The sequence below is a fragment of the Terrapene carolina genome, unplaced genomic scaffold (genome assembly GCF_002925995.2).
Source record: "Terrapene carolina triunguis isolate 2854851 unplaced genomic scaffold, T_m_triunguis-2.0 Scaffold62, whole genome shotgun sequence".
Classification (NCBI taxonomy): Eukaryota; Metazoa; Chordata; order Testudines; family Emydidae; genus Terrapene; species Terrapene triunguis.
Window position 1 is genome coordinate 57,751,284 of NW_020664413.1, and position 10,822 is coordinate 57,762,105.

The 10,822-nt window shown below is 44.5% G+C and overlaps 1 protein-coding gene across 2 annotated transcripts in view; it reads left to right on the forward strand.

The window, feature by feature from the left end:
• Positions 1–2,612, forward strand: part of ABI2 (abl interactor 2) — a 111,829-nt gene extending 109,217 nt beyond the window's left edge. For both annotated transcript variants that reach the window (XM_024206476.3, XM_024206467.3), the window contains one exon: positions 1,873–2,612. In XM_024206476.3, the coding sequence (XP_024062244.1) occupies positions 1,873–2,048 (176 nt within the window). In that variant the 3' untranslated portion in view covers positions 2,049–2,612. The remainder of the gene's footprint in view (positions 1–1,872) is intronic.
• The last annotated feature ends 8,210 nt before the right edge of the window (positions 2,613–10,822 follow it).

Consider the following 10,822-nt stretch of genomic DNA (forward strand, 5'->3'; position numbering starts at 1 on the left):
ATAAGAGAATCAAGCAGCCAGACTTCCATTATTTCATCATGGAATGCCAAGGAAACGTATGTTAGTAAACTAGAAACGCTGAATGTATTCCAAATGATCAGAAGGGACTGGTGCAAACTGGCACATGAGGAAAGTAGGGAATCAGAAGGTACCATCTAAACAGATGGATTATTGGTCCTCAGTTAAGACATTTTTCTCTTAAACGTCTTGCTCTTCTGAGTACTAGATAGGGCAGGAACATTTTAGTTAAGAGAAAAACACCTTAAAATTAGGATCAACAGATCCACCAGGAACTTTAATGTATTTTTAAATAGGAATTTGCAAGTATTGTATCACACAAACAAGAGTATCCCGATTAAATAAAAATGGTTTTCAATGCTAAATTTCCAAGATCAAAAACAAATACAATAAATATTTATTCATTTCACCATTCATGCTTTATTCCCTTAGAATGGTACACCGAAAACTGGTTAGAATGCATTAATTTACAAATAGAGGAATGTAAAGAAGAGCCTATAATGCATGCTTTTTTAAATGCACTTTGTACAAATGACATAATTCTACAGGTCAATGTTGCACATATTAACAGTGTTTGCCAGGTAGCTATTTTGACTCTCCATTGCACTGTGGTTATGAATTCTGCTTCTCATCCTGAAAAAGCCAGTACCTATAGCAGACATTTGTACCGAACGTCTCTGACTTCCTTCAATGAAAAGCTTCATCTTCTGTTTGCAAAATCATCATGAATTTTGCAGTACTTCAGGACACTTGACTCCTGAACTCATGCTGTTAATTATTTCCCCCTGGATTTGGGTCAGATAACTTCTGTTAATTCGCTAGCGTGAAGAGTCAGGAGTGCAAGATGCATTTTGTTTCAAGGCCTGTGCTCGGTGTGCCAATGCCAGCTGCTTAAAGTGATGATTGATGCAGTTTGCTGAAGCAGTATTCAGATTTTGGCATGTATAAATTGCTTTCTGGTGGGAAAAAATCTATTGGGTCACCCTCTCACTTTCCAATACAGGAGAGTCCTCTGCTTAATATTTCCCAGTGGTTTGACCCAAGTGATTTGGCTTCCATCACTTCCCTAAGAAAACTATTCCACAGCTTAATCTTTCAAGAAGTTTTTCTAATATCTAGCCTAAGTTTTCCTTTAAAGGGTCATCTGATTAGATTTACTTCAGCAGACCCCAACTCTCTGGATAATGTATCTTGGCACTATGAGTCCCAGAGCTGGGGCTGCACCTGTGCATTCCCAGACTGTGATATATTTGGGATTGAGGTTACATGGAAACCCAGAGCTCCTACTTCCCCTACGTTCTTTTCCTACTACAGTTGAGAATTGCTCCCGGAATCCTTTCCCCTTCCAGACTTCGTTACAGTGCTCTTTGTTCCTTTTTCCAGCCTGTGTTTAGACAGGTCATTAGTTTGCATTTTGCTAATCTATAAAAATTGGCATTAGTTTGGTAGCACTTGGTAGCGTTAGTAGCTTTGCATTTAGGGAGTTGTGTCTGTGCCCGTGTGGAGCCAAACCAAACTTTGTCTAATCCTACTCTGTTTATCCATCGTGATGGATCTGGAAGATCAGCATTCAAGAAAGCATTGAGTTTTTATATCAATGATGAGAACAGCCAGAGTTCAATCAAAAGGATTAGAAAAAAGCCCAGCATCAGTTGGGAAGTTTGGAAGGGACTTGGGGTGGGTGGGAAGCAAATTCTGGGATACCTCAGATGAGTGGGGGAAGTAGTTTTGCCAGATTGCCTTAAACACAAGAGTGCTGCACACTGTGGCCATTGTAGTTGCATTTTCTCCTTCTCCCACCAGTACCTTCCCTTATTCAATGTTTATTTTTTCTCTCTCTCCTCCCTTTCCTAGTGGTGGCGATTTATGACTACACAAAAGACAAGGAGGACGAGCTCTCATTTCAGGAAGGTGCCATCATTTACGTCATTAAGAAGAACGATGATGGGTGGTATGAGGGTGTCATGAATGGAGTGACGGGGCTCTTCCCAGGGAACTATGTGGAGTCCATCATGCACTACTCTGAGTGAAGACTACAAGGTGCAGAGCTGCACCTTGCACCACAGGAACTGTCAGGACTCCTCAGCGCTCCACCAGCCCCTAGGGGCCCACCCAAGTGAACTGAATGAAGGATAATTGTAACAAAACCACTCTTGTTTTTTGCTTTTTTCATTATACAACAATAGCAATTTGAGTTGTTTGAACAAATGGCTCTTCCAGCTGCCAGCAGTGGCTGTGCCCGACGTTGAATAAGCTGACCCATTCAGATGTAGATAGTGGAGATGTAACGAACTTGTTGAGTAGCTGATACTTGACTAAAATTCAGACTGATTCAAGCGTGATCTGGGATCTTTCTCAGGAATACTGTATGCCCCTGTGCTATTACCTCTGGCATTAGTGCCTGGCACCGGGACATCCGGGATGCCAGTGCAAAGGGTTAATGTAACTGGCCAGTGGAAATCCCTCACTTTTTCTACACTCCCATGCAGCTGGAAAGACACTTGTGTGCTAGCTAACATTTGGATTCCTACACAAAGCAGTTCCTGTATCTGACTTCCAGATGGTTCGTTACATCTTTAACATAAACACTTCTGCTTCTGCAACTGCTCTGCATGTGTAGACTGATGTGGGGGCTCACAGAGCTGGCTCGGGTTCACTTACCTTTCAGTTTAGATAATTGAGATGGATGCAGCACAGAAGACCTCACCATTGTGTAATCTTAGTTCTTTGACTGCCCCAGGTTAGATCTGTGTTATGCACTGGTGTAGAAAGTTATCCCCTTTGGCATAAGCTCCCAGCCTGCTGGTGCGGAGGGGTTAAGCTGAACACAAATGCAGTGTGTGGTGGTGATGGGGGAAATTAAGTTTATAGGTTCCTAGGGAGTCTGAGGCTACCTCTAGGAGTTAAGGTTTGAATCTATTCGTGCATGCTTGCACGAGACAGATTATTCATCCTAAATGTCAGTATTACGCACAGTGTAATTTTAAAAGCCAATCAGGTCTTGTAAATTGGCTCTTTTTTACTTTGGTTCCAGATCTGAGCATATGCTGTGACCGCCCTGTGCAGAGGCAGGACAAAGAGCAGTTGTCTTCTGCAGGTGTATTACCAAAATCTCCTCTCCGTGGAAGTAAAAAGGGCTGCCCTATGTGTTGGTTTTCCATGGAAAGCTATGCACGAACTGGTTGTTATTTTAGATCTTTTCCCTGCCCCTTCCAGTGTTTATAAAATAGTAAATACCTTTCAGAGCTATACTAGCCAGGTGTGACTCTCACACTATAAAGGTTTCACATACATTTGTAGGTTGCTTTTTAATACAGTCTCAGATGAAAATGCCACCACTGGAGTTGGCTTCACACATGAGCGTAAAGACCTCAGAACAGTCATTTGTGCCAGTTTAGGAAGAACTTCAAACAAAAGAGGAGTGTTAACGTAGTTCATTAACACAGCAAACTGATTGACCTGCTGTTGTAGACCACCTTCTGGAGGAGGGCAACCTATGTACATTTAGTCTGATCTCCCATAATGGGGAGCCATGTTTCTTCCTGAACTATCTTTATTTGAGCCCAGGTGAAATTCCAGCCAGTACCAACAGTAGCTTATTCAAGTCTAGATAATGCTGCAGCAGTCTGCTAAGGCATGTGTGTACAATGGAATCTTGCAGGGAGAGTAGTAGAGAGAACTAACTGGAGGCTGGTTTTCCTTCCTTCTTAGTAAAAATGTGCACAGTCAAGCCAGTCTCATAACTCAGTATCTCGTGCAATATCTTGCCAGCGATGTGCATTTAGAGCAAGCAGGAACACTGGCTAGATGGGACCTTTGCTAAGCTGATGCGTCAATCTGAGGGGGCGGGAAAGGAATGGACAAATTGTGCATTTCTTCCTTATACTCTGGATATGAAGTCTCCTTGGAGCTTTTCTGCCTCCCAGTATTCATTCATAGCTGGCACTGGAGCCTAGCTGCTGTCGTGTCCTTGTCAGGAAGCTTCTCCACTCAGTTACCCCTTCTATCCGTCTGCTGCAAAAATAGTTCCATTGAGCCGTAGCTTTCAAGCCTGGCCATACTGCACCTGACAAGGCTCATCTCACTGCTCACTCCTGGCTGCCCTTCTGGAAGGTGGCAATTGCACGGTCATTCTTGATGAATTAGGTGACACCGACCAAAAAAAATCCCTTTTGGGTTTTGTCTCTCCTAGTAGCAAAATGGATGAAAACAAACATTGCCCAGTGTCTTTGTCGGGGTGTCCAGGTGAGACAGAGCGAGGCAGTTACCATACACCAAGCTGGGGCTACTGTTAGTTTCTAAGGCTTGGTGACACAGGAAGTTAGGAAATGAAGTAGGATGTGAATTAAAGTACAAGAGCTATTCTGGGCCATTTTCTCATGTAAACAAGCCCCAAGGGCATGTCTGCACGGCAAGTACCAGGGGAACCCATCTGCTCCAATGCACACGGCTAAAGCCCGGCTGCATTGTGTAGTGTAAATGGGGACCCCACCCGCTCCTCAGAGCGCTCGGTTATGGTCCCATCTACTCGACAGAACAGATGTGCTTTTTCTGAGCCTGGGACCTCGGTGTTGTAAGTGGTGTCCCTGTCCTGGATATGCTTGTGCCATAGACTGGGCACAGAATCACTATTCCTTAAACTAGCTGTTTCCATGGAAACATGTCTGGTGTGGCAAGCTCACAAAGCAGAGGAGGTGTAGAGGCCAGAAGGTCCTGACCCCTCCCCAGCAGACAAGATGGTGCAGGCAGCTCCCTGCCAAAGTGGGCTTGTGTTTTGTTTGCTCCCCGCTGACAACGTGACACTTACGAGGTGGTTCACCCTGCAGAGCTGCTGTGGAGGGAGTTTCTGGGTCACCTCCTGCTGGTTTGATGCTTTTTTATGCAGTACTAATGTTGTAAAAAACACTTGTTGGGTTTTATGCATATTTTTTATTTTGTACAGTTTTGAATTCTGTAGATTGTCCAGGGATGATGCTATGTAATGAGCATAGACCAGGCCCAAAGTAATCGGATTTTGTATGTACTGTTACATAGACTGCATGCTATTAACGTCAGTGAGGGTTGTGGTTCCACTTCTATCATTTATAATCCCCATCTCCTTTTCCCCCTTTATTTAAATGGTTACTTCAAAAAGCGGTGGGGGCTTGGGCAATTGGCAAAACTTGCTATTCAACTAGATGCAGAACTTCTCTGCACGGAGTCCTGCTGCCAAAGCTGAAATGAAGGTGTTAAGAGTTACAAGCTGTGGATCAAGCTGTTTTTCTCTCACTGTAGGGTGGGTTGGGGGGTAGGAGAAAAAGACACAGCAGACTAGCCCAAAGCAGACTCTAAATAGTAATTCTCCCCCACTCCCGCTTTTTTCCATCCACAAAGAAGGGGGGGAAGAGCTAGTCCACCATTGCCTCTGGCACTGTTGGCAGAGGGTTCGTTGGTGAAGAAATGGTGCTGTGCGAAGAGGAAGCGCTACTCCCTCCAAAATAAAGTTTTGATTTCCTGAAAAAGAACAAAAATACTTCCTCCTTCCAGCACAAAGCTACACAATTTGTGCACACCCAAAGTGCCAGTCTGGCTCAAGCTACAGTGCAGAGAGTTGGTCTGGTACCGGTATCACGGCGAGGCTGAGGGCTTTGGGTCCCGTTTCTTTGAATACATTTCTACTTATGTGAAGCCGCTGGCTGTTTTTGCTCACAGCTGCTGTCCTCAGAGGGGGAGTGCACAGAAAAACAGTGGTTCTAAGATCCTGAGATACTATGGTGACACGTGCCACACAAGAACCTATATCAATTAACATAAGTTGTGCTTCTCCATGTATTGCTCTGAGGGGGCCTCCTGTTTTCTTGTCCTGCTGCTCAGAGGCAGGGCATGGAGCAGCTAGTTTGAAGCTTTGGTGCTGTCTCAGTAAAGCAATGGGGGGAAATAATTTCCAGTGCCATTTCACAGTCATTGTCAGGGATGGGGTGGGGGGAGGGAGTGCTTTGGTGCCAGGTGCTGCTGCACAGTCTGGAGAATTACAGAGTATGACATCACCAGCAGGCGCTTACAACTACTCCAAACCAACCCCCTTTGGGGAGGGAAAGAGCAAACAATTAGGGAGGTTCTCATAAGTAATAGTGGAGTTGTTCAACCCAACGGCTCCCCCACCCCACTCCAGCGTTTGTCAAACAAGAGTGGCGGGGATAGAAGGCTAGCTCCTGCCTCCAATGCAGATTTGTCTCCCTTCTGTCTAGGCCAATTTTGGAAAATTCAGGGGCATCACCTCTCTCCCATGTAGGTCTCATATGCCCCCCAGCCATTGATTACTTCCCCTGAGCCTGGAAGGGCCCCTCTTTTCTCACTCAACGTAGCCCCTCATTATTGCGAGGCTGAGATCTGCTCTCCACAGGGAAACGGGACTAGTTGCCAACCTAACTCGTGTTTGCTGTTCATAAGGGGGTCATAGTAGCAGGAAAACCTGACACTGACATCCTGTGGTGGGGTGAAGCATGCTGAAAGGCCCTGCTGCCTGTCTCAGAGCCTGTAGGGGAGTAGGCGGTGCTCTTCACACAGCACAATTTGTTCAGCAAGGGAGGCTCCCAGCCCCACTCACCCTCTGCCAGCAGTGCCAGAGGCACCAGTGGATTAGTGGTCCCCTTGGGGAGGGGAGAAACAGCTTTCGCACTGAGGTAAAATAAACCCTGCCCTTTGATGCTGAGTCCATCATTGTCCCCAAGCTAGGCTGTCCGGGAACAAGCTCTGAGCACACACCTTGGGGGCTTTTCTGCTGCGTGCCAGTGACGACTAGGATGTGCTTGTTCTAAATGGCATGTTCCTTGTTTTTTCAGTCTTAGCCCTCTGCCCTAATGTTAAAGCATAACCTGATGGTGCGTGTTCCCCTACAGAAGCGGGGGCTCTGAAACTGGGGCACTGTATAAGTTGAAAATTACTTACAGCTCTGTGCTATTGTGCTCAGTGATTGGGTTCTAAGCTGTGAAAGATGAAGCCCAGTGATCACAGTGGGACACCAGTAGCTGGTTTCCACCTGGAGTGAGCAGTGCTGGGGGCAGTTTTTGAAAACATGAGCCCTAGCAGAGTACCGAGGAAAGTGCACAGATGCTGCCTTTGCCAAATGGGGTAATTTTGCTTAATGCCTCGTTAGGACCAGCCAAAACCAAATTCTGAGGGTGGGAGAGAGCAAATGGAATCAAATTTTTTTTAGAACTTACTGTCTTATCACATAAGATACTAATTTCCCACCCCCTGCAGCATAATGCTGATGTAGCTGTAATTACATTTTTCTGGGTAGTGCTCTAATACACAGTAGCTGAACTCCAAAAATAATAGCGTGGCCCTGGCACCATCTTTGGGAAGATACTTGAAAGCTAAATTGATGAAACCAGGTTTTGCCATTACTTGCCTCTGAAGACGTGAGGTTCTTACCCACGAAAGCTTATGCTCCCAATACTTCTGTTAGTCTTAAAGGTGCCACAGGACCCTCTGGTGCTTTTTACAGGTTTTGAGAACAATTCACGGAGAATGTTCCACTGCTGCTTTAGTTTGAAATCAACATGTTACGTGCAACTTCCCCAGCCAAAAGTTGATTTTTCTCTTTAAGGGTACAGGAAAGTATTTATTAGCACATTGCAGGGTTGTGCTTTAACAAGGTACATGTCACAACAGGGTGTTTGCTAAAGCCTGGATGGCAGCCTGTTAAGAGGTAGCCTTTCAACCCACCTCCTGCTGACTAGCTAATACAGGACTTCCTTCGCTGAGGGCAGTGCAGGTATGTGTTTTTATTGATAAATTCTACCACTGAAAAATGTGGAAAAACAGAGCTGTGTACAAAAGAGTTTAGCTTTAGCAAGGTTAAGCGCTGACATCATCTGAGATTTTTGTAAAGAACAAGTGCTTATTTTCATCTTTGAAAAGTGTCTTTTGCAACTTGTATGGACATGTGGTTACTATGAATTCTCTGGAAAAACCTCACTGTCTAATGTCCTCTTGTTCCTGTAAATTTTTCTTCCAAAAATAAAACACCCAGTTTAGCTCACTCTAAGCAGCAATTTTTGGCTCTGGGACTTAATGTGGCTGATTTATTCAGAGCCTCCACTCTGCTCTTGAGGTTGGTAAAGTAAGTTTCAAAACATGCATGCCACCCGAAGATGGTTAGTGGGTGTGTGCCATTCAAACCCCCTTCCCCTGATTGGGGAACATTAATTCTTTAAATTTTTTTAATTGTACTTGGAGTTAACTGTTGCTGTGTACTAAACCCTCTTGTTACAAGTCCTGAAATAAAAAAACGAACAAAGCACACATCAAAGTGTCCTGTGAATATACTGCTTCTGTAACACTCCACGGGTTAATCACAACTGCTGTCCAGCTAATAATGGGCATGGCTAGACAAGCGTCTGTAACACAGCTAGCAGCAGGCTGTCAGATGGACATACTGTGAGAGATCAGAGCTGTCCCCACTGCATCATTAACTAAGACATGCATACAGCATGTCATCCACTGTGGGTTAATGATTTCTAACGTTTGACTAATGCTGTTGATTGTATTTCCAACCTTGCATTTCAGTGCTTCACAGAGGTGGGTAAAATCACATCAGTTCTCCTGCGCTGTAGGGTGGTATCAGAGCCACTGCCCACCAAATCCCTTTTGCACAGGGGCAGCATCAGCCTTTGGGCTTGGACTTCAAGAAATAGTTGGTGATCCAAATTCTTCCCCCAGCCCTTGGCCTGGATTAAGACACTGTTGCTAGGCACCAGTCCCCAATGGCCCTAGCTTATGTCTAACCATCATCTGAGAACAGAACAGATGTGGAACAGAAACAGCTGTGCTAGCAACAGGAAGTCTATTATGTTCCTCCAACTAAAAGGAGGGGATAAGTGCTACAGCTATTGCTTAGGAAAGCAGGCACAACCCATCCGCGTCTAGCGTTTACGACTGGGGGCATAGACTAACCTAGGTCAAGCAAATGCAATAGCCTTACTGCCTCTGTTCTTTGGAGCAGTATGTAAAAGGAACGGAAGGGGATGGTGGCGTGAGGTTCTCTAGCTGAAGCAGCAGGGGTTGGCCAGATCTGGGATGTAAAAACTTCTCTCTTAGTGGCCTTAGAGGAACAGCAACTGCACTGTACGTTGAATGCAGGGGGCAGAGCATCTTTCTTAACCACCAGCCTTGCAGTGCCACTCAGAGCAGCCCCAACCCAAACGGTACCTAATTCGCATGAAGAATACTCATCTTTCAAACAGGACTACATCACCGTGCACTAGGTCTTCTTGCTCAAGGCAGACAGCGCATAACAATGTGGTGCTCTGTGCAGTTCACCCCACAGTGCAGTGTAGACAAGCCCTTACACTCCATCCATTCGGTTCTGTTAGAGCAGGCTGCTTAACATAATGCCCACCAGAGCATAAGGCCCGGAGCCTGCTTCAACACAATATGCTAACTGCCTATTCATTAGCATTTTGTCGTCATATTTACATCATTTAGTTTATACAAGTGTGTAAATACACTATACTGTACATAGAAATAACCTATTAAAATACATACAAAACAAGCTGAACTTTAAATCAATGCAGGTGACTTTAAAATCTTATTAAATACTTCAAATCTGTTTAGCCCACACCAGGTTGTGTTTGTGGCCTTCCTATGTAACCAACTTGGGACCACTATGCTAGAGCCAGGTTCTCGATTCACAAGCAAGACAAGGCTTGGAGCAGGGCACAGGTGCAGAAACATGCCTGAAGCAAAAAAGGTGGATTGCAGGAAACCTCAACCTCATTTGTATCAGGCTGTGAAACATGTAATGCTCAATCTGAGCTTCAACATGAAGCCAGCTGCTTTATTAATAGGGGCATTCTATAGTAGTGCAGTATTTTTCCAATGTATTTCTAGTAAGGAATGATGAGGTTACATAACATTTCTAGGAAGCTGACAAGAATGAACCTGTTTTAGGCCTTAGTTTCAGAACAGACCAGAGGATTTAGTTTATACTACCAGAACCTGCTAGTCCCATGAAAGCCTTCACTCCAGCAAGGCACATTATAATCTCATGAAAAAATAAAATGGCAAGACAGGGAAAATAAAACAGAAAGCATTAAATTTAACTACATCTTTATTGAATTGTGCATATTCTATTGTATAATGAGCTATAGTGGGTACTTTATAATGCAGTATTTCTTTTGTCCTCTCCCATGCTTAAAAAAGTATATTTATACATATATTTATATATATTTATAACATGGCAAAGCTCCCCCCAGCCTGAAATTGTCAAGAGTTTAAAAGAGCCTTGTTTTTTGTTTTGCGAGAGGGGAGGGGGGAGCAGTCCCATTCAAAGATAAAATGTGCAATTTTTTTTTAAAGCAGTAAACATATGAATGTATTTACAGCACACGCTTGCTGCACAGACAAATCATTGTAATGATATCTTCTTACATGTGCATCTCCACTATTATATAGGACACCATCAGTGGCTGCTAACAGTTAGTGTAAGCCGTGAAACAAGCAGTGATGTTCCAGTTAATGCTTGTTCCGTGGCAGTTCAACCGACAAGAGTTACAACTTATGAAGCAGCAGACAGGAAAACCAACTCCATACCTCCCCTACAGTCAAACCCCAGAAGTGTTGAAGCCCACAGTTTTGCGCCCTTTCTCACACTGTCAAATGCTGTGCCTTGCACATGCAACATTGATTGAATTCTTTTCGGTCAGTTTCCAGTCTGACGTCTATGGCAGGGGCGTGTGGACCAGAGGTTGAATTTCCAGAGGGGTTCGCACCTACATTTGAAGTTTTTCAGGGGTCCGCAAATGAAGAAAGGTTGAAA